We start from the raw sequence: 25208 nt of genomic DNA on the forward strand, positions 1-25208 counted from the left end.
GTCGTAAGCTCGATCATCCCATATTATGAAGCGCTTAGCGTGGTTTTGCATAAAAATAAATTACATGAAGTGTAACCACGCTTAATGTTAACCATTGTGGTTAACATCAACACTAGGCAATATTTGGTAATCCCAATAGCTCAGAATGGACGAATAAATGAAAAAAAGCCTTAGGCTAGTCCCCAGCAATGACACAAAATATATTCAAGTTAAGAGCTTACCTTAGCCTTTCCAAAGCATGTGCCATTGGATCTTGCCTTAGAGCCGCAAATTGCAACTTCTCTATAGGTGTTTGTTTTGGCCAGCCACCCACTAACAATTGGGGCCCAAAACTGGTTCTCTAGCTCTATGTACACCTAAGCTTTGTTGCTCATGGCGGGCGTTACACATGTCATAAGCTCGTTCATCCCATATTATGAAGCACTTAGCGTGGTTTTGCATAAAAATAAATTACATGAAGTGTAACCACGCTTAATGTTAACCATTCTGGTTAACATCAACACTGGGAAATATTTGGTAATCCCAATAGCTCAAAATGGACGAATAAATGAAACAAAGCCTTAGGCTAGTCCCCAGCCAATGACACAAAATATATTCACATTAAGAGCTTACCTTAGCCTTTCCGAAGCATATGCCATTGGATCTTGCATTAGAGCCACAAATTGTAACTTCTCTATAGGTCTTTGTTTTGGTCATCGCCATCTTTACGCACCCCCATCACACTACGTCTAGTCGACCGAAGTATGATAGGCTCGTCCATCGCATCCTCACTCCATTGTTATATCAGAATACTCCTTTTCCAAAGGGGTGAAAGGAGAGATCTCTATGCCTAGATGTTTCATAGCCACCTTACAAAAGATAAGTGCATGTTTGAGTGAGTAAGATGGTGCAACATCTTATGATAGGTCATGTAGTTGAAACCATGTTAACCTACAGAGTGGTTTTATAACAATAATGAAGCACATACATCCTAGATGGCAAAGCGGCTTACGGTAGGTCATGTAGGTGAAGCCATGTTAACCTATGGAGTGGTTATAACAATAAGGAAGCACATCCACCCTAGAAATTTTCATGTATAAAGCGAGAAGTATTTGGAAGTGTGATATAGTAAATGGACTATGCGGATCTTCTTTGTGTTGATTGTTCAACTTTATCAAACATTTTGTCTTTAAGTAACAAATACTCTAATTGAACTCATGTTGGTGGTGGTTGACATTAACTATGGTTTTTTCTTCTTATGTATTTGAATGCAATGTTATGGAAAACTTTATTAAAAGAGAAAAAATAAGAAAAGGGATTTTTCACACAAGGATCTTCCATGTTTAAATAAAATTTTATACTTCTTAATCTTAATCTAGCCTCTCAAATATGTTTGATTTCTAGGGGCAATGGGTCATGTTGACTCGTGTGGTGTGTGCTCATTCATTGAATGAGTACATTCTTTCACTCACTTTCTTATTTTACTTTTAGTCATTTTTTAAATGGATGTATGTAATTTTACAAGTAATGTTGGTTGAAAAATATTGAATATTATCATGACTTAAACAATCCATCATCAAGCACCCACCCATAAACATCAACCATTGATTAAAAGACTACCATGCCATAGCTACTTCTTTAATCGTTTTACTAAAGAAAATTGAGCAATTTGTCTATTATTACATCTAAGCAACTATGTACATGGAGTCTATAGACTTTCCCTATTTGACATTAAGCTAGGGTAAGGTTGCTTTATATGTTCCATCACCGTCTTACAAAAGATAGTGCATGTTCGAACAAGCAAGATAGCAACGTGGCTTACGGTAGGTCAGGCAGGTGAAACCATGTTAACTTACGGAGTGGTTATAACAATAAGGAAGCACATACACCCTATATAATTTCATGTATAGAGCGAGAAGTATTTGGAAGTCTAATATCATAAATGGACTATGTGGATCTTTTTGTGTTGATTATCCAACTTCATCAAACGTTTGCAAGCCTTGTTGGTGGGAGGTGAGCATCAACACCAATGACACTAAGCAGGTGGTACAAAGTCATCATTTTTCTTTATCAAACATTTTATCTTTAAGTAACAAATACTCTAATTGAACTCATGTTAGTGGATGACATTAACTATGGTTTTTTCTTGTCATGTATATATGTATGCAATGATGGTATGGACAAGTTTATTGAAAGAGAAAAAATAAGAAAAAGGATTTTTCAGACAAGGATCTTCCATGTTTAAATAAAATTTAATACTTCTTCTTGTCTTTTTAATCTTAATATAGTCTCTCAATTATATTTGATTTCTAGGGGCAATGGGTCATGTTGACTCGCATTGGTGCGTGCAGCAGCCCATTGGGTGAGTACATTCTTTAGCTCACTTTCTTATTTTACTTTTAGCCATTTTTTAAAGTAGATGCATGTAATTTTTACAAGCAATGTTGGTTGAAAAATATTGAATATTATGATGAATGAAAAACAATCTATCATCAAGAATCCACCCATAAACATGAGCCATTGATGTTGCAAGACTACCCATGCCATAGCTAGTTCTGTGATCGTTTTACTAAAGAAAGTTGAGCCACAATAGTTTGCAACATTCTCATTTAGATTTCCATTCCATGGGTATGGGTAATAGAGAAAGCTAGACATGAAGGATTGAGAGAGAGAAAGCTAGACATGAAGGATTGAGAGAGAGAAATAGAGAGAGACCTTATTCATAATAGTGTAGCCCTTATATATTGAGAGATTGATCAAAAGATATGAGAGCGAGGAGGGGCTCCATAAGCCATCTCTCTCGGGGCGTGGGCATTTGGGGGTAAAGAGGCTCGGGAGGCCAGCCATTGGCCGCTGATCCGGGAAGGCAGCCCCGTCAACCAATCAGCAATCACCACGACGAGCTTCGTGAGAAGTATGTGGAGCTCAGCCAGCCACGTCAGCAGCACCTCCATGCATACAACCAAAAATTGGCAGAGACACATGGCCAAGGTTATGCATATTTGCCTTCACTTGTGTGTGGTCTTAAAAGGACCCGGGGAAGAGGAATAATAAAAGTGTGGTTACTTGGCGTGTGTCTCTCTCTCCTAGGCATTTGGGTTGTTTACTCAATCCTTAAATTGAATTGTACCCATTTATATGGGCTTTGAGTGAGAATATTGCAAGCTGTTGGGCCACATCCTAGTTGAAGTTTACATAAGGCCACATCCTAGCTCAACTCATTTGTGTACTTACCCTTGTTTCTGCACATGTCCATTGTGTATACATTCTAGTGTCCCCTCCTCCATTCTTTTCCCCCACCATGCCCTTTGACATGAGAGATATACTTTCTCCTTAGCATGTGTTCAAAATTTCCTTCCTTTCAAAGGCGCTTCACGATGATGAAATGATAAAATCTTACAAATTTACAAGTTTCGACTAGCCTCCTTTATATAAACCTTGTATGTTGTGTCACTTGGTCTAATGTCTTCCATAAATTAAAAACACCCGTCCTTTTCTTTCTTTTCTTACTATCAAACATCAACCTTATTACACACAAAGAATACAAATGAATCCAATGGATTATTATCTTGTGAAGGGGCCTTAATCTAGGTACAGCCTTGTGTGGACACAATATGTATATATACATACATATACATATGCATATATACATATATATGTATATCATGTTATATAAAAAATTACCTTTATATAAAATATATGTACACATATATGTGTATCATGTTATATCCAAAAACTGTGTATGTATATACCATGTTATATCAAAAAAATTGTGTATATATATACACAATTTTTTGATATAACATGATATACCTATATATGTACACACACACACACACACACACACACATAGAGAGAGAGAGAGAGAGAGAGAGAGAGAGAGAGAGAGAGAGAGAAAGAAAGAAAGTTATATTAACGTCTATAGAAGACCCCAAGGGCCTATGAGACCAAAAGTAATACAATGGTACCATAGATATACTGAGCCATGAAAAACTGAAAGAAAAAGTAAAATGAAAACATTTGAGAGTACATGTGATCAACAGATGATCCTGTGTAGAGTGAGATATGCTGTGATTAGCTAATGACAATACCCGCCTTGGCCAGAACCGATTTGATGGTGGAGTGAATGTCAAGCCTTTGTGATGGGAGCGTGTCATGTCGGCGGAGAGAGAGAGATAGAAGATTGAATAAGAACACCACTTGAAGAACCGATTTGATGGTGGAGTGAATGTCAAGCCTTTGTGATGGGAGCGTGTCATGTCGACGGAGAGAGAGAGATAGAAGATTGAATAAGAACACCACTTGAAGAAAACATAATTATTTGTTTCATTAAATGAAATGAAAGGGTAAAATATAATTAACTTAAATTAGAGCAACATTTGATTCAAATAGTTGGCTCTTATGCACATATAAACCACTAATGTCCTAGGCTATGAAGTTGAATCATATTACTTGAGAGCTAACCTTACCATGTATGATCATGTTCATGAAACTCTTTTAAATTTGCGTACATGACATTATAAAAATTGCATTAAGGACACCAAACATCACAAGAAGTGATGTAAATCACATAAAGCATTAGAAAACTTTATTTACTATTGGCATTTAAAGGTATGAATAATGATGAAGGTGCTGAAAGAGAAGAAACACATAATAAACTACATAAAAAATAATTTAAAAAAAGCTTAATAAACTCACAAAGCTCAACATTAAGTATTTTGAGCACATGTTTATTTTGCTTTTTAAGCATTGTTTCTTGATATAACATGATTTGTGCATGCGTGTGTGTTTGTGTGTGTGTCACACACACGTGCACGCGCGCGCACACACACACACACATGTATATGTGTATGCATATGTATATGTGTGTATGTGTGTATATATGTATGTATATGTAAATGTATATGTACACATACATACACACACATATACACATGTGTGTGTGTGTGTGTGCGCGTGTGTACATATATATGTATATATACACATATATATATGTATACATATATATACATATGTATACACACACACACACACACACAAATATTATTCTTATCCAACATTTCTTTTTACATGCTTTGAATTCCAAAAATTTGTGAATACATAATAAGCATCTTAAAATGTTGGCTATATTTAATCACCCCTTTATCACTACCTTCAACACTAATCAATGTATCAATAGAGTTAATAAAGGTCTAAATTGAGGTCAAGATTGAGATCGTGATCAAGCATTTCTTGCAAGTAACCCTATATAAATTATTTTGTTCACGCTATACAAATCAATAGAGTAAATAAAGGTCTAGATTGAAATCATGATCAAGCATTTCTTACAAGTAACCCTATACCAATTATTTTGTTCACACTACATTTATCCTCCAAAAAGAAATAGTCACTTGTCAAAACAGATATTTAAAAATGCATCACAAAAAGATATTTAAGATATTTAAGAATGCAAATTATTTTGTTCACGCTATACATTTATCCTCTAAAGAGAAATGGTCACTTGTCAAAAAAGATATTTAAAACTACATCACAAAATTTCGTTTTATTTGTTCTTTGAACATGATGTCTTGTTATGATTACTACCAGACTCCCTATATGCATGTATGAAGCCTAGACTCTATCCTTTACAAGTATAGCATATCTTGTATGAAGTCTACCTAGTCTAGATTCTATCCTTTATAAGTATATCATTGTGTAACGACCTTGTTAACGAGAATCCATCTTTGAGTGTGGACATGGAGCAAACTTTTTCGAGGATGCTTTTGAGGGAGCTTATTCCCTTTGCTATTATCTCCCTCTTTGTACATTTTCACTTCTCTATCTACCACCTCCCCTTCCTCTCCCTCCCCCCCCATCCCCCTTCTCTCTCTCTCTCTCTCTCTCTCTCTCTCTCTCTCTCACACACACACACACACACAACCCTGCCCTTCCCTCGTAGTATCCCCCTGTCTAACCCTCTAACTATCTCCCTAATGCAAACCTCCATATTACATCCCTCTCTCCTCCCCCTCTTATCATAGCAAGACTAAAATTCACCATCTTTGTTCACCTCTGCATCTAAATTTCCAATGAAATTTTCTCTTCATGTATGTGCTAAAATCTTCCTTGATAGAAGTAAAGCTATTGATTTTAGAAAAAAACGAGCCATTATAATCAATCCATAAACACCAATGTGTTACATAAATTAATTACAAAAATGTAAATATTTGGGCAAAATCTCTAGCAATGTCTCATGTAGTGGTAGCACTTCCATCTCTAGAAGTGAAGGTAGTGGGTTCAAATCTTATGCAAGTGGCATTAAATTCAAGCACACCCACCTTTGGAAGTGGAGGTAGTGGGTTCAAATATACCCAAGTAGCATTAAATTCAGTACCAACTCTTGTAATACAAAAAAAGTGTAAAGATGGAAAGGGCATATAATAAAAAATTGCTTCAAACATTTGTAAATGTCTACATCAACAATCATATGAGAATGATTAGAACTATGATTTAAGCTCTACATCTTGAAGAGAAAGTTGATTGCTTGGTAATTTAAATTTCATCTCTTTTTTTGACTGGCATAATCGCCTTAAAACCACATCTGCTATATCCTCACGTCCTTTCACATAAATAAAACTCCTCCCCATTCTGCTGACTACTCTTGCCAAATCTCATGTACTAGCATGCTCCTCCCCATTCTGCTAACTACTCTTGCTAGATCTCATGTACTAGCACACAAGTCAACCACCACATTCCCAACTTGGTCAACATCAATAGCAGTAACTCCTAAAGTGCATGTCTACACTGCTATAGTCCATGACCTATAGAAATATGCATCTTGAGAAGCCAACTCTTAAGGTCCTTCTTAGTCAATTCATAACTACACCATAAAATTTCAAAAGATACCCACAAAAAACACCCACCTCTCTCCTGCTTCAACTAAGCGGATATGCCTCATTATTCTTCAATAGAAACCACATTATCATGGGAACTCCAAAAGACCACTACAATCACCCCAAATCCAATTATCCCTATATACATTCTTTAAATTTTAGAAAGTCCATTGTTTGATATCTTGTAACAATTTATGCATAAGAAGCCCATATGAGTCATTTCATTTTTAAATTTTAGAAAGTTCATTGTTTGATGTCCTTTAACAATTTATGCATAAGAAACCTTTACCTCATGTTTGAAGGTCTATTGCCCACTATCGTTTCTATTTTTGCACATGATTAGTTAGTCAATGTAGATCTACTCTCCCCACGATTGATATACTTAGGTACTTAGGTACTTAGGTACAAGCTTGAAGTTGGTTGTTCATTATACTTTGAATCTCTAATTATTGAGAAGGATAAAAAAAAATCTTGGAATTTATAGCTAGTACAAATTGTATGACGAAAAAATCCTCAAAGGACATCAGTAGGTATATTCTTACAAGTCTTCGAGGCGCAGTAATAATCAAATACTAAGTATACATACCACTAGACTCACCCCTGCAGGCTCAAGTCTCAAGTGTCGAGCTTGGCTTTACGTCTCCCGTCTCCAAGTTCACTTCTCACCTGTTCAAACTCACATCTCATGTCTCCAAGTTCTCATCCACAAGCGCACGTATCCAAACTCATGTTTCTTGTGCGAGGTTGTGGACTCTCATCCCGCAACATGAGAGCTGGTTTGGCCTGATTTTTTAGATTTTTGGGATATCTATTCGCACATGGCCTTAAGGATATTACAACATTTTTAAGCCACTTCTATTTTTTAAAGTGACAAAGTAATTAAATTGAATTTATTTATTTTTAACTCTTACCATGTGTAAATGCATGCTGTGTGTTTTTAAGTTTTCTTGCCTTTCCATTTCTTGAAATTTTATAACTCAGCCTTGAGGCATTTATTTAGCTGAAGCCACTTTTATGGCAAAATTGCAAGCCATAATTAGATTTGACACCCTCATATACAGCCACCTTTATCACTTGTACAGAGAACACGAATGCCAATACTGTCCACTTTCAACAAGCAACAGATCTTTTGTATTCTACCTGCTTTTTTTGTATGAATTCCTTCACCTTGGCCACCTGACCACTGAGAATCACTGCACCGTTTTCCATGTACAGTGCTCCATCCGCATAATCAAGTTCCTCCAGTCGATGTGTAACCCACAACGCTGTGACCGCATGTGGCCCACCTACAACCTTTCTTACTGCCTCTATGACACCCATCTGAATCAAAATTCAGAATATTGTCAAAGAGACATTACAACGTTTGCACAGCAAAACAAAAACGATTATGACCACTCAATGATTCGTGTGTGTGCAGTGTGTGCGCGCGTGTGCATATGCAGTCGTGTGTGTGTGGGCGTGTGTGTGTGTATGTGTATGTGTAGGTGTAGGTGTAGGTACGTATGACCCCATTCTTTCAAACCGATGCCTCAAGGAGGCCCTACGGTACACACCTGGTCGCCTTCATCGAGAAAGGTGGTCAGCTCGTCAAGTAATAGGACTTTGCTGGTCTCAGCCAATGCACCAGCAATGGCCACTCGCTGTTTCTGCCCACCACTCAGAGTTTGTACAGGCCTCTGCATGCATGAAACATGAAAATCCGATCTAGAAGTACATGTAATCATTAATTCCAGTCTGTTGCCTACATGCCAGTTCGTGCTTGCTACAATGGTTTTGAACAAACTACCTGGAAATACTCTGCCATGCCAACAGCCTCCAAAGACCTCATTACTCTACGACGCACTTCATCTTCTGGTAGGTCAAGCCTACCAAGCCCAAATGCAACATCAGCCTCTGCTGTAGGCATAACTACCTGAAAAAACCAGGAGATCCCTAGAACTGCGAAATTTGCCAACAGAAACTATGCATGCTAAATTCAATGGTTTTAGAGCCGTGCTAATACCTGATGATCAGGATTTTGGAACACAAAACTTTTGGGTCCTGCAATGTATAGCTGCCCAGAAGTGGGCTTCAAAAGGCCAGCTAATGCCTGCATTTGCACTTAGACAATGAGAACTACCTTCACAAGCATCCCCAAACATAAAGCTTGGGAAAAAAGCCACAAAAATACAGGGCATTTAAGCTAAGGATTTGAGCTTCAAAACATCAAAAAAATTATCCACGCATTCCACAAACGGCTTCAGTTATACAACAATAACTGCACATAAAACAAAAATCTGGTTCCTACATGCTCAAGTTGTTAGCCCCATCATAAGAGGTAACCAGTTTGATAAGCCCCAAACCAGATCCTTGAAGCCATGCCACATGGGGAATCCAACAACAGACCCAAAAAGCAGTTTTGAAATGCCTGGCATGTGACATCCCTCAATAGCCTTCCAACTCTTCATTTGAACTGCACGTGACATATATATACCATTGATAGGTAGCCAAAAAAGAATATCAAACGAAATGGTATGAAATGCAGCAGCGAAACTATCATGGAAAAAAACGTCCCGGATCTCGTACCGTATGCACGTCCCATTTTCTACCGGTTGTTACGTACTTGTGGTGCAGTACGCGTCTTGCAGACAACTATACATGGACCATCCATACATCAGATATAGAAGGCAGTTGGGCAGCATGTACAGCATTTGAGATAGGCGTGTGTGCCTTACAGTTTGAGGAACTGGCCAATCTAAAATCTTTTGTATATATGGGCATCCCGTCTTGGGAGATCCAATGTCCTAGAAATATGAGTTCTCTTTTGAAGAATTCACACTTTGTATACTTGGCATACAACTTCTTGTGCCTCAAAACTCTCAAGATGATCATGAGATGGTCTACGTGCTGCTCCAAAGTACAAATGTATATCAAGATATCATTTAGGAACATGATCCCTAAATAATCTTTAAAGAGATCATTCATCATCCTACTTGAAAGTAGCAAGAGCATTCATGAACCCAAAAAGTAGCACGAGAAACTCGTAATGGCAATACCGCGTGGAGAATCCCGTCTCAAAGACATCTTCCTCAACTATCCATATTTGATAATACCAATATGAAGACCAATCTATAGGACTGTGTTCATCTCCAACATTTATCCAATTTATGCATCATATTTATGTGATGTAATTTACATAGTCATGGGTGTTTTTCCCACATTTTTAAGGCACTTTTCCCAGTTGTAGGTATTTTCACCAGTTGTGGGTTTCTTCTACTAGCCAACTTGGCTATTTGTGTTGTATATAAGAACAAGCTTTTGCCATTTAATTCATTCATCATTTTGCTCAAGTGTTGGATCATTGTTGGCTGCTCCAAGTCTCTCCTTTGCTTCTTGTTGCCTTCAACCATTCTCTCCCGGTATCAGAGCGCTGAGGTTCTCAGGCTCTTGCTTCTACACTCTATAGGAAGACTATTAACTAGCATTTTCTTTTTTTTCTTCCCCCAGTCCTTCCTCCCTACAATTTAACGCAAAATTTTTGTAGCATCATGTTAGCATATATCATCTCTTGTTGGTGGCTATTTTGGTATCTATGGGTGCCCTTTCCATGTTCAGGCACCCCCCTATTTTTCCCTTTTTTTTTGGGCCTCTAATGTGGGCTGACCATCCTTTTCTGGCATTTATGCCTATTTTTTTCCATTTTTCAGGTCATGTAGGAGCCAGTTCATATGGAGAGTATATATATGATGGCCCTCCCCCCCATTATCATTGCTTTTGGTCATTTGGCGAGCACCCTTCAGCCCTTTGCCTATGAAGACCAGTCCTCGCCTGCAGGCTGGTTGTATCCATCTTTCTTCTTGAGGATTAGTGCATCAGCGTTTTGCTATTCTCTCTCATCTATCGCTTGGTGCGTTAGCATTTTTGTCATTCATCTACATCTTTCCGCTACCCTCTGACATGGTATCAGAGTAGAGGTGTCTAGACCTAGGATCGCTGATTGGTGCTGATTTTTGCCACGTTTTCACATGCGCTTTTTTTTGGGTCTTCAACAGCCTCTCCTTTTGCTTTGCCATCGCCACTGTGTTGGCAGGCCTAGTGGGTGTATTCATGTTATTTTAGCCATTTGAAGTCATTTTGGACCTTGTTTGGGTCTTCTGTGTTTTTCAGAGGGGATACATCATGGCACTCATTCAACCTCGGGTGGTTCAGATACCCATTCTTCTGACTTTTCCTATAGATGCCAAGGTGGACAAACTACGACATTTGGAAAGGCATGGTGGATGCAGTCTTGGATACATACGATCTTCTGGAGTTCATCACTCGCCCGGTCCTCCGGCCTAACTTGGACACGGAAGAGGATGAGGATACGAGGGCTACCCTTATGCACGAAGTTGCTCTATGGGGTCGGCTTAATGCTCATGCTTGGTCATTCATCCCTTTGAACTCTCAACACTTAGTCATTGCTCACATCAAATGAGATACCCATGCACATGTTGTGTGGAAGAAACTTCGTGACATCTACGACTGGAAGACACCCATGAAGAGAGTTTCCTTCGAGCTTCAAATGTTGAAGTTTTCACCCACTGATTCCACTTCCATGCGGGATCACATCAACAAATTGGAGTCATTGTGATCTGAGATTTCTGGGTGCGGGAAGGAGGTTTCCGCAGAGGATATGGCCACCCGGCTACTTGCTTAGTTGCCCCCAAAATATGAGATCTTCTATTCTTCACTTCTTACCTCAGGACGGATGGAAACCATTACCTGGGATGAGCTGGTGCCTATGGTTCTCGATCAGGAGAGCAGATTCAAGGATTCTTCTTCAAAGAAAGGTATCCAGGCTTTCATTGGATAGAGAGGGGGGCCACCTAACAAAGGCAAAGGTGTTGCACCTCCCTCTAAGGACTCTAAGGACTCCAAGGACTCTTAAGGATGCTAAGCCGAAGGGGTCCTCAGCTCCTAATTCTTCTGGCAACGAGAAGGTTTGTGATTATTGCTCCAAACAAGGGCACTTATGGCGACAATGTCAGAGTTGCAAAGGGGTGAGCTCATCCATCAAAGTTGTGGAGGAGTCAGCTTTCGTCATTGTGATTGATCTCAAGTCCGATACTCCCCATCTAGTGGTGGAGCATGCTTTTCCTTCTTGTTCCAACTCACCTTAGTGGAGCCACACAACACATGACTTATTACAAGGGCTGACTTGACGCATTGCAGCAACGTTGCGGCAGAGTTGCCATTGTAGATAACTCTATTGTCTCCTTTCTTGGCAAAGGAACAATGCCCCTCATTCCGGATAGCAATGGAGGGCAGTACACCTCGAGAGTGCTATAGTGCCAGATTTAGGATTCCATCTCCTTTTTGTACATGAGATTTGCAAATTGGGCACTAAGGTGGAATTTATGGAGGACTTTGTGGTCATTCATGACCCTCTCTGTAACATGCAGCGGAAGTATTCGTAATTTGAGGATCTTGTCACACAAATGCTCACACCGTCTTCTGTATCCTGAGTTTCGCGAGTTTAGCAATCCACTTTAAGACTTCAAACTTTAAGAGATTTGAGAGAGAGAGAGAGAGAGAGAGAGAGAGAGAGATGGAAATTGTACATCGTATGGGGTCCCTAATTACCCACTGAAGGGCCCCCTATCCCGTTACCGGAATAGTATTTGCTTATTACTTTGAAGAGACTGACGGTGGACTGACGATAAACCAAACGCAAGATCTAGGAAGATCAAGAGTCGGGCTGAACTGTACACGGCTGTAGAAGCACCAATGATGACCAATCTCGAGCCTATGCACTCTTCCCAATGGATGTAGGAAGGCTGCAAATCTGAGGCTGAGAGAAGGGGTTGATTGAGACTGTTCTAGACGATGTATGAATGCTGAGTTTTACCTTCACCAAGTGGCTGTAGCAAAACCATGCATATGAGGATGCTGAAAACGCAAGGGGGTATTGAAGGCTGAATGCTGTAGATGTTGCGTTTTACTGCATAGAGGCTGAATTGCTCAAGCGTTGATGCTCCTAGAGGCTGAATTGCTCAAGCGTTGATGCTCCTAGAGGCTGATGAGGAAAACGCTGAGGTATGAGGTGCTAAATTCTGCAATCACTTTATGCTCCTTGTGCTGAAGGCTCCAAGCGATGAGGTTTTCAATGCTGATTATGATATGAATGAATAAATGGATGATATGCTGAGCTATTTATATGGACATGGAGTGCTGGTCGGCTGGCTACAGGGCTGGCCGACTGCACTTGTCCAAGCAAAATATATAAATGATGTAAAAAATGCCCAATAAATGCTGAAAAATATGGGAATAATATTGGATAAATACTGATGGCTGCTAGATGATATCTGAAGGTTTCTGCAATGGTCTAGATGGCATACATGCATATGGAATGAATGCTATGCATAGATGCACACATGTCCTGATGCAAACTCTAAGGCTTCTACTGACTCTACATGCATGAATGCATCTGTAACACGCGGAAGCAATGAGAGTCTTCTTTCAGCCCTAAACACCACTTAGAACATGCTGATGCAAAAACGCAGACAGAAGGGAGAGAAGAGAGAGAGAGATGGCTGGAAATTCAGTATCTTCATATGGTACAAAAAGGTACATAGATTCTACAGCCATGGGCTGTCTTGAAAAGGTAGTGAAATACCCTATTCTAATCCTAGTCTAGACCTACACCCAAAGGGGGAGTGTATGACCTTAACTATGAGCATCTGTGCCTTTATATAGGCCCTTGGACAATAGGAGTGTTGGTTGACTGCTGGTCGGCCAGCCGACTGAGCATATATTTTCCGAAACGCAGATCCGACCAGTATCCATGCAACCGACAGCAGTTATCTTGCCCTTCGATGCACGACTGGTCCCCTTTGTCCTTCTCCTAGTCCAACGCTTGCCACATCTGCACTTTATGCTCCAAATCCTGGTTCTAATCATCTTTTTCTAGCTGCCCCTTCTGGACTATAGCTTCAGGACATGTCCATGGGCAAAACTTGCACATGACATCCCCCTCTGCTAACCTTGATGACAGGATTCCAACCTGTTCTTGGATGACTGTCATCATCCCATTCTATTCCCGAAGTCCCTCTGTCATCCATCCATCTCTGGCAACCCTTTTCAGTGAAAACCCGGCCCGATCTCCAAAACCACTCTGACTTTGAATAAGACCTATGCATGTGTTCCATCCAGTCCCCAATCCGTTCTTGCCTTGTCTCTGAACACCGTCTTGGTCTTCATTCCTGAGAAATGAGTCTGGCACTCTCACTCCACCCCTTGGAGGATCATCCTCCCTTGGGACCGTTGCCCGAAAACCTTTCTGGCTCACAGGACTGCCATCCCCTTTGGGCTTTGTGGAACACCACCAACAAACCTCTTGGGAGCTCTTCCCGGTCTTGTGTTCCTTGCCTTGGGCTTCGTACCTGTGCACTTTCCTGTACCTTGGACCTGTACACCTTCATATGGGACTAAATCAGTGTTTAGCCTTGCTAAGCCTGATGCTCTGATTATGTAACACGCGGAAGCTCTGAGAGTCTTCTTTCAGCCCTAAACACCACTTAGAACATGCTGATGCACAGAAGGGAGAGAAGAGAGAGAGAGAGAGAGATGGCTGGAAATTCAATATCTTCATATGGTACAAAAAGGTACATAGATTCTACAGCCATGGGCTGCCTTGAAAAGGTAGTGAAATACCCTATTCTAATCCTAGTCTAGACCCACACCCGAAGGGGGAGTGAATGACCTTAACTATGAGCATTTGTGCCTTTATATAGGCCCTTGGACAATAGGAGTGCTGGCCGACTGCTGGTCAGTGAGCCGACTGAGCATATATTTTCCAAAACGCAGATCTGACCAGTATCCATGCAACCGACAGCAGTTATCTTGTCCTTCTATGCACGACTAGTCCCCTTTAGCAATCGGCCAGCCGACTAAGCATATATTTTCCAAAACGCAGATCCGACCAGTATCCATGCAATCGACAGTAGTTATCTTGTCCTTCTATGCACGATTGGTCCCCTTTGTCGTCCTCCTAGTCCAACGCTTGCCACATCTGCACTTTATGCTCCAAATCCTGGTTCTAGTCATCTTTTTTTGGTTGCCCCTTCTGGACTAGCTTCAGGACATGTCCATGAGCAAAACTTGCACATGACAGCATCTCTTGAAGTGGGTTAAGGGACTTGGACTGACTGACTGACTGTCTAAGGCTGAGAATGATCTACGTAGCTCGTGCCTGACTTATCCTGGACTGAGGATTACAATGGGGTCACGGCGTACGACAATTATCATCCTAAAAATTACTAATAATGTACAATGTTGCACTGATGATGATGAGCCATCTTGTCACCATGCACTACAGTGCAGAGTGCATGTGACATTCCCTCCTGCTTAGCTTGGTGGGAGGTTCATGGCTTTCAAGTAGTCCGCCAACAACTGGGGGTACTCTTGAAAGAACTCCTCGTCTAGCCAAACAGTTTCGTGAGTACCTCGATCTCGGAACTTCGTATAGAACTGACGTATCCGTCGATCGGAACCATGCTTTCAACGATGATGAAGGATCTGCTCAGACTCGATGACTTCTGCTTTGTCTACCACGTCTGGTTGCTGTTCGTTTTTGAAACATCAAAAACTTTTGGTCCAACATATGGTTTTAGCTAAGAAACATGGAAAACATCATGCATCGTCCAACTGTTAAGCAACTTTAACTGCATGGAGACATCACTTAACTTTTTAACTATTGGGAAAGGTCCAAAACTACGGAATGAAAGCTTGGGACAATGTTTGTCCACTTGTTTCAATCTCTGTTTCATGATGTGCAAATAGACCCAATCCCCTTCCTTGAAGTGGACATCTTGTCTAGACTTATTTGCCTGTCTGCTATATAAGCTTCTTGTGCTTTGGTCAAGCGGTCCTTGACTGACTCAATGATTTTGGAAAATGCTTCCGTCGTTTTATTAGCTTGAAGAGATGGAGACACCTGTTGATACCTCTATGTCCTCCAACTAAGGAGTCATGGGCATCATGGAGAAGAGCTGATCGCTTTTCTCAAATGACAAAGAGACGGTTCTTGAAGAACAGCCAACTGTTCTGCACTGAATAATGGCTAGGCTCAGAAGTGAGGGTCAAATTATACTGAGTACCAAACTCAGGGGAGTCCACATACTGGTCTTTCATGCTATCTAAGTCTTTTCTCGTGATTTCGAGGATGGTAGACTCTTGCACTGCCTGGATGCTGACCTTTCCACTAAGAGCATTTGCAACTGGGTTATGCTTACCAGGGATGTACTCTCCACCTGGCTTGCCGATCACTCCGTTGGGTACTTGGCATGGTTTGAGTGCTTGTTGGTTTGTTTTGACTATGAAGACTTGTCCATAAAGGAAAGGCTTCCAATGTTTGAGCGCTGTAATCACACCCAAAAGCTCTTTGTCATAAACCAAATAATTCTTTTCGACGACATCCAACTTTCTACTGTAGTAGGCCACGGGTCTATTGTCTTGCTGGAGAACTGCACCTCAAAAGGTTCATCCCAAGATGCTAACTTCAAAACAGGCGCCTCTGAGAGGCAGCTTTCTAGAGTGCACGGAATGCATCAAGCGCCTTGCCTGTGACTGAGACTTTTTGTTTACGAGTCTTCATCCTTTAGTAAGTCTGGGAGAGGTGCTGCAAGGTTGGAAAACTGGTGAACATGGGTGCTGTAGGCTTGACAAAGACCTACGAAAGAATGGATCTCTTGGGCAGTCTGAGGGATGTCTCAATCTAAGATCTCTCTTAAATCTTTGAGGGGTCCAATCGAATCCCATCGGAACCAATGATATAGCCCAAGTATTGAACCTCTTTAACGCCGAAGATAGACTTTTTGGTGTTTATGTAGAGCCAATTATCTCGCAAAAGTTGCAAGACTTTCTCCACATCTTTCTCATGCTGCTCCGCAGTGGCTGAGAATACAAGTATTTCATCAAGAAAGATGAAGACACGCTTACCAATGAGGACTGCGAAAATCCTGGACATCATTTTATTGAAGGTTGCTGGTGCATTTGTAAGCCCAAAAGGCATGACTACGAACTCCTAGGGACCATGCTCTGTCCGGAAAGCTGTTTTTGGAATGTCAGCTTTGAAAATGCGGACGTGATGGTAACCACTCTTGAGGTTGATCTTAGTGAAAAATTTTGCACCGTCTAAACGCTCCAAAATGTACTCAATTCTTGGCATAGGAAACTTATTCTTAATGGTGAGTTTATTCAATGCCCTGTAGTCTACACAAAGGCGTCAAGACTTGCCCTTCTTTTGGACAAATAGGATGGGTGAGGGCTGAATGCTGTAGATGCTGCGTTTTACTGCATAGCGGCTGAATTGCTCGAACGTTGATGCTCCTAGAGGTTGATGAGGAAAATGCTGAGGTATGAGGTGCTGAATTTTGCAATCGCTTTATGCTCCTTGTGCTAAAGGCTCCAAGCGATGAGGTCTTCAATGCTGATTATGATATGAATGAATAAATGGATGATATGCTAAGCTATTTATATGGACATGGGGTGTTGGTTGGCTAGCTACAGGGTTGGCCGACTGCACTTGTCCAAGCAAAATATATAAATGATGTAAAAAATGCCCAATAAATGCTGAAAAATATGGGAATAATACTGGATAAATATTGATGGCTGCTAGATGATATTTGAAGGCTTCTGCAATGGTCTAGATGGCCTACATGCATATGGGATGAATGCTATGCATAAATGCACACATGTCCTGATGCAAACTCTAAGGCTTATACTGACTCTACATGCATGAATGCATCTCTTCAAGTGGGTTAAGGGACTTGGACTGACTGATTGACTGTCTAAGGCTGAGAATGACCTACATAGCTCGTGCCTGACTTATCCTGGACTGAGGATTACAATGGGGTCATGGCGTACGACAATTATCATCCTAAAAATTACTAATAATGTACAATGTTGCACTGATGATGATGAGCCATCTTGTCACCATGCACTTCAGTGCGGAGTGCATGTGACACTCTCACTGACATTATCTTATGGCAAGGCATAGAGGACCATGGCCTCTACAAGCTCACAGCTCTTTACTCTCACACAAGACAAAGACGAAACTGGAAAACAGAAAGTGCTCAGTAACATCACATTGGGGCCGGAATCCTGGGCCAACCCCTCAATACCAAGTATATTATTGGAGTATTTTGTTTGTACAATGTTCCATGGGCTTTTGAGCCAGGTTTGTCATAAATGCACCAAGAATGAATATAGATACCAAACAAGATGGTTGGAGAAGAGTTCCCTTCGTAGTCGATTTCCCTTGAGAAATCCTCTTGCCCTTCACTTGAGTGAACAGCCACGATGCAGGGCTTCCGAGTCCACACATGATGCTGGTGTGCCCATACTAACCCTTGGACTAGGTGCTCTCGGTGGAAGGAGTCTCGTCGAAACATGAAGATGCTGTCCTTCCTGTTTTAGCAGCTGGCCTTCAGCCAAGAGACCATAATAAAATCCCAGTTGAAAAGCTTGAAGTGTCCAGCAGAGGTAGCCGAGAGATTTCAACAACTATAGGAGCTGTATGACCAGGCCAGATCAGTCAACCTGCAGCGTGTTGATCGGCCAACAGCAAACTGTAGCAAAACGACCAACAACAGCACCTCCCTGACTGTGGCAAAGATTTCACACAAGCTGCCAGTTGTCAAATCCCCACCGGATCTCCTCGTGATCGCTCTTGGTACGAGACTCGAATCCTGCAAACAAACAAACAAACAACAAGGGGATGCAGGCCTGACTCACCTCCCAACCATGACAGCCGTGGGCAAGCCCACAGTCTTGGCTGTCCCCACCGAGCCACGAGCTGAGCTAACTAGGTTGACGTACCGACCAATCTCCCCCTCGCGACGTCCCATACTGCCACGAAGCTACCCTCACGGGCCTTGAGATTGTTGCCGGCCTCGGCTGCGTAAAGCAGGTGCACGTCTGCACTAGATCCAGGCTCCAAGACCATAGAGCTCTCACAAATCACGCGAGACTGTATATGACTAATGACTAACCTTGGCCACCCTTTTATAGGCTCTTGGCCAGTCATCGGGCGTCCACACTTGGGCGCCCGCTCGTCCATACTTGGGTGCCCGCCCGTTAGTCTATCCCTAACTCAGCTCGTCAATCAGCCTGCCTAGCTCCAAGCTTCCCCAAACCTCGAAGCTAGTCTTGTGTGCTACACGGCAGATACACACTGTGCACATGACACTAGTACTACTACAGCAGGTCGCCCTGCTAACGTGATAGCCGTACAGGTCAGCTCAGCTAGGCAATAGATTAGGCGAAGGGAGAAAATGTAAAGAGTCGCCCTTCCTATAAAGACCACAAGTATGTGCTTCAACTTGCAAATGGATGAATCTACTGTATACATGTTGCACTGATGTAGAGCCAGTGTGTCACATAGCACTCCAATGTAGGGTGCATGTGACATTCCCTCTTGCTTAGCTTGGCGGCAAGCTCATCGCTTCCAAGTAGTCCACCACAAGTTGGGGGCACTCTAGAAAGAACTCTTTGTCGAGCTAGATTGCTTCATGGGTACCTCGGTCCTTGAACTTCGTGTAGAATTGTCTTTGTCTTCGACGGATCTATATCATTGGGGTAGCCTTTGGCATTTTATTTTGGACACTAATCTACAGATTAGGGATCTAATCCAACGGGGCCATGGGATTAGGGATTAGCAGGCAAATACCTCTATCTCCTTTTTTGTGGCTACAAGACCCTCTTGTGGCTTGATCTTGAGGCCTCCCACTTCTTCCAAGAGAGGTGTGAGCTCCCCTTCCTCCCGAATACCATTTTTGCAATCATTAAGTTCTTTCCTTAGGGTATCCACCTCCCCCCGAGCTCCTCAGATACCAACTGGAGTTTGGCATTTGCATCCTTAAGTTGTGCAATCTCCATGGAGAAAACCTCATGAATAGACCATTCCCTTTCCTCCTCCTCTTTAGTCTCCTTCAAAGCCAATAGTTCTTCCCTGTAGTTCCAGTTCCATAGCTTCTATTCCATCCCCCTTTACCTCTCTAAGAGCTGTGAGCTCTTCTTTACAGTTCTGTATCTCCAACTTGAGGGCTTGGATTGTGCAATCCCTGTCTTGCAACTCCTTCTTGAGGCCATGCATCTCCTTTGTAAGGTCATTCCACATATCATCCAGCTTCGTATTAAGCCTTTGTACATCTTTTTTATCTAGCACATTGCTATCCAGATGATTCAGCTGAGCTTCCATGGATTTTGACATGGCTTATCTACTACTGCAGTGATGACATGCAGTAGCTTGATTGCACCTCTTCACACCGCGGGTTAAGAGTGAGGCAGACGGACTGTCACAATAGCAGGAAAGAGAGAGAGAGAGGAGGGGTATTTCTCCCCTTGGGGCCCAAAGAGGGCTGCCTTGCTGCCTTGGGGGCCTGGGGTAAGGGTGGGTGGAGACAGGCCATTGCGCTGCCCACTTCGCGTCGTGCGCGCTGCTGCGCCCTCACTCTCTTGGTGCAGCAACGAAGAGAGAGAAGATGGCGAATAGGGCAGCGCCGAGAGAGAGAGAGAGAGAGAGAGAGAGAGAGGGGGGGGGGGCGCAGCAGCGCACACGAAGGGAAGTGGGCAGTGCGAAGAGAGAATTTGGTGAAGTGAAGTGGGGCAGCGCGAAGAGAGAAGATGGTGAAGAGCAGTGCAAAGCAAAGTGAGCAGCGAAAAGAGAGAGAAGATGGCCACCTGCACGAGGTGCGATCAGCAGTGGGGCCGAGAGTCACGTCATGGCGCGCACAGAGAGAGAGAGAGAGAGAGAGAGAGAGAGAGAGAGAGAGAGAGAGAACTATATTAACATCCTTTAGAGGCCACATCTGACCTATAGAACTAATCAGATACATCCAGGTGATTACATTCCACTTCGGGGGCAACAAAATGAAAATAGAGATAAAACTAAAAATAGTTCAAATTCTCTACATGACCGTAGGAGAATCCTAGATAACATGAAGGATTTCTCTAGCAGCTACTCTTCATTACTACCATGTTTGGTTGTCCTGAAATCTGCAATAACAGCTCTACCTCTACGGTAGACTGCCCATTTTCCTTGTTTCCTTGCTTCGTATACTTTATTGAGTTCTTGTTTCCTGTTTTTTAGTTGTGTGGCTGTGAGTTCATCCGCCATCCACACCTTTGTTCCCTTAAGTGACCTTGTTTGCTTCATGACTTTAATTTTGTCTTTCATATCTGCGTACCTCAAAACCACATGTTTTCCTTTGATTGCCACTGAGGGATCTCCAATGTCGATGAAAGGGATAACTCTGCACAGCTTTCTTTGTAGAATCTCGCATTCCGGGACATAAGTATCATTCGCAATCTCCTCGTCCTCCAATACCTCCACCTGTTCCCAACCCTCTGACAAACCACCCACCCTAATTTCTTTTGCAATCCATTGCTGCTCGTTCTCTTCATTAATCTGTGATATTACTTCTTTAATGAGAATTTCTTTAGGCTGTGGATCAAGTAAATTTACCTGTGTGATTTCCTCCCTGTTTTCTTTTTCGTGTTGTTGTTCCTTAATCTGTTTCTCCAAGGTTGAAAGATGTTGTTTTGTCTGATGTAGTTCATTTTGCAAGGCTGAATTTGTTTGCTGAAGATGTTGAATCATGCTCAGGAGGTACCGCTCCCATGGTGATGGTTTTTCATTGGGTTTGGTAGGAGGGGAGATAAGGGTTTCGGAGAAGGTTTTCTTGCTGGCCATGTCAAACTGCTGGACTGTTTGAGAGGTTGCTCTTCACGAACCCCACCCCCATGAGGTGCAAGCCCTTACCTGCTTGGAGGTGGGTTACAACCCTACCCTACAACTAAGGTGCATAGGTGGGCAATAGGTGCACAGGTGCGTATGTGAGTTGGGCAACGGGAAAGAGAGAGAGAGAGAGAGAGGGAGAGTTATGTTGCTGCCTTGGGGGCCTGAGCAAGGGCGGGTGGGTAACGCAAGGGCACACAGAGAAGCGAAGAGAGGGAGAGAGAGAGAGAGAGAGAGAGAGAGAGAGAGGGCGGGTGGGGATACGGGGGCGCAGAGAGAGGCGAAGCGAAGAGAGAGAGAGAGAGAGAGAGAGAGTTATGTTGCTGCCTTGGGGGCTTGAGCAAGGGCGGGTGTGTAACGAGGGCGCAAAGAGAGAGAGAGAGAGAGAGAGAGAGAGAGAGAGAGAACCCTAAAACGCAGGCATTTTCAGTAGGGAAACCCTAAAAACAGCAGTGAAATCCTAAAAATGCAAGCATGGTGAGCAACGAAACCCTAAAGAGACAAGTACACAGGATAAAGTCCCAAATACCCTCTAAAGGGCCCCCACCATAGATGGTGTATTTGCTTTATTGAATGTGCAGAAAAAGACTGACTTGGGCTGGAACTACCTGGACTGAAGTGCTACTGAGATGTTCTTGGCTGAGTGTTACCTCTACCCTTGACCTACTTCAACTACTTTGCAAGTGTAATCCCTTGGCTGTCCTGGCCTGGAGACTCTAGCACGTGTAGGAGCATACAATGCCTTAGGATAACTTTTGCTTATATAGTACACCCTATTGCTAGTTGGTTTGCACATCTGGCTGTCGGCCTGCTGCTGCTGCTCCACGACCTGAATAATCACCATTAAATAGACGCTTTTCACATATGGGCTGGCCGACTGGCTGTGATTGCCCTGATGCTGACTCGTTGAAGCCTTATGGGGTGGCCCATAGGGCTTCCCCTTTGCCTAGAATGCACAAAGCCCCTGACTCCTAGATCTGGTGTCCCAGGCAAAGCCCTGAGAGTGCTCCCCAACAGGCTGCCCAGCCCTCCTATGGCTGGTTGGTTGGGCATGGGAGCCTCCTTGGCCCTAGGGTAGCCCCGAAGGGCTGCCCACCTTGTAGGCAAGGACACCTCTTATCACATTCCAGAGGGTGACCCAGTATGGACTGGCACTACTTCATGTGCAGGAAGGACACTGCACACCTGACTATGACCATGCATGAGACTCGTACCCCTGACCCCATGACTCTGTAGGGGACTCCTGGCTGACAACAGTGCATAGAGGGCCAGTAACCACTGATACTGCTCCTTCTATACAGATATGTCCATGTTGCATTATCCGAGTTCGGGATGCACGTGACACTGTACATGTTGTTCGTGGTGGTGGTATTTTCGATACTCGACTGGTACCTGTGGGTGCTTTTGTGGCCCCTGTGTGGGTATGACCTTGGCCATTCCCTTGGGGCTGGTACGTATGCCTCTCGAGTGGAATGCCATGGCCTCCGTGACCTCATTCGTGCTACGTGCTAGGTGGAGTTTACTAGAGTACTTGGTAGGTACGATACGATCAACAAAGACAATTTTTTGTTGTTTTCTTGGAATTCGCTGCGTGTTTTTTGAAAGTGTTTTTTAAAGTGAACCGTACCTCAATTGAACTTATTTTTCAAAATTTAAAAGTCCCATACCATACCGTTTTTTCATACCTTCGTTTGCACCTGTGACCTGACAACTATGGGTCCATGCTTGGGGGTTGTGCCTTGAATACTCGTGTAACATGCAGCCAAATTATGCGTAGATGTAGAATCCTATCACACCGCCTTCTTTATCCTGAGTTTCGTGAGTCTTTAGCAATCTACTTTATCACTTCACACTTTAAGAGAAGAGAGAGAGAGAGAGAGAGAGAGAGAGAGCTTTGTACACCTTATTGGGTCCCACATTACCCACTGAAGGGCCCCCTCCTATTGCTAGGAGTATTTGCTTTTACACTTGACCCGGGAGGATGGAGCAAACGATGAAGCATACGAATGCAAAAATCTTCTCTATGGCTGAGAAACGCAAGGGGCTGAAGCGCTTCTTCCTTGGGCTGATCATGATGATGCGTTTTTTGCTGTGCCGAATGCCTTTATGCTTCAAGCGATGATGATCCAATGGCAGAATGCTGAATCGATGATGCAAAACGATTGCTATTTATATGAAGTGGGTGGCTGGTCGGCTGGCTACAGAGCTGCCCGATTGTGATGATAATAATGATGATAATGATTATTTTAATGCTAAATAAGCTGGCCGACTTGGCATTAAATACCACCAACTATATGATAATAACGGATAAATGGTGGAATAATTTTCTACGGCTTTATGCAAGGGTTTACATGCACATGGGATGAATACTATGCAATGCAAAATGCTTTCTAATGCAACCCTAAAGCTTCTATTGACTTCTACATGCATGAATGATTCTCTTCAAGGGACTTGACTCACGCACTGAGACTGAGAAATGACCTACGTAGCTCACGTCGCCTGACATATCCCGAACTGGGGATTACAATGGGGCCATGGCATACAACAATATTATAGCCTAAAGGGTCCTACTACTGTACAATGATGCACTGCTGATGAGCCATCTTGTCACCATGCACTACAGTGCAGAGTGCATGTGACATTGTGGGTGTGTCACATGCACCCACTATACTAAGGTGACACATGGACATAGCTACACAACAATAAATAGTCAATTATCTTTTCAATGAGCAGATAAGCACGTTGTGATCCTTTTTCCACATATAGCTTGCCAATGCTAATCTAGGTCTAGGTTATAGGAGGTGTCAAGTCATGCGTTGTCATATCTGTCACCAAACGGGCACCATAGACGGCTCTGTAACCTTGTCAAGCTTTGACATGCCACTATCTTCTAGGTACACTTGAGAATGTCCACCTTTTTTTTATTTACACTACGCTTTGTTTAGGTTATAATGAATGCCCATTGCAGCCTCCACCGCATTACACAGACATATTGTATCATCATTGGTTTCCTAGGCCGTTTCAGCCCCCCAAAAAAAGTTAATAGACCCTTCTTTCTTTCTCTCTTTCCCCCTACCCTTGCGTTCTTGAACCAGCCATCATTAGATCTCTCACACATCCCTAGACCTTTTGCGTTGTGAGCGATGCCATTAACCGGAGAGCCATTTCAGCCCCCCAAAAAGAGTTAATAGACCTTTCTTTATTTCTCTCTTTCCCTTGCCCTTGCGGTCTCACACCGGCCATCATTAGATTTCTCACACATCCCTAGACCTTTTGCGTTTTTTTTTTCACCATTGGAAACTTCATGATGGGAGAGCTAGGGATCATAGGGGCTACAAAAAACAAATTATTGGCTTATGGATGCGAGAAAATTGCCTATGTCTTCACTCTACTTGTTGTCAAGGTTTTGCTCAAACTTGGTGTCTCAACACCATAATCCACAAGCTTGGAGATTCCATGGAACCAAGCAACATCAGAACCATCATGGTAAGCCCTACCATAACAATGATCTAAGCCTCACTAGTCGTGCAAAAATGCATAAACCAATGGACAGGCTGGTTTAACATTTTCATTTAGAGAGCAGTCATTATGGAGCC

At 42.6% G+C, this 25208-nt stretch overlaps 1 protein-coding gene across 1 annotated transcript in view; it reads right to left on the minus strand.

Moving 5' to 3' along the window:
• Window positions 1–7311: 7311 nt before the first annotated feature.
• ABCI10 (ABC transporter family protein) overlaps window positions 7312–25208 on the minus strand; it is an 18526-nt gene continuing 629 nt past the window's right edge. Inside the window, exons 3-6 of the mRNA XM_086782006.1 lie at window positions 8854–8940; window positions 8638–8763; window positions 8405–8527; window positions 7312–8171 (exon numbers count right to left, since the gene is read on the minus strand). Of these exons, the coding sequence (XP_086638132.1) occupies window positions 7962–8171; window positions 8405–8527; window positions 8638–8763; window positions 8854–8940 (546 nt within the window). The 3' untranslated portion in view covers window positions 7312–7961. The remainder of the gene's footprint in view (window positions 8172–8404; window positions 8528–8637; window positions 8764–8853; window positions 8941–25208) is intronic.

This window comes from Cibotium barometz, chromosome 44 (genome assembly GCF_041138505.1).
Source record: "Cibotium barometz isolate CiBa-2024 chromosome 44, ASM4113850v1, whole genome shotgun sequence".
NCBI lineage: Eukaryota > Viridiplantae > Streptophyta > Polypodiopsida > Cyatheales > Cibotiaceae > Cibotium > Cibotium barometz.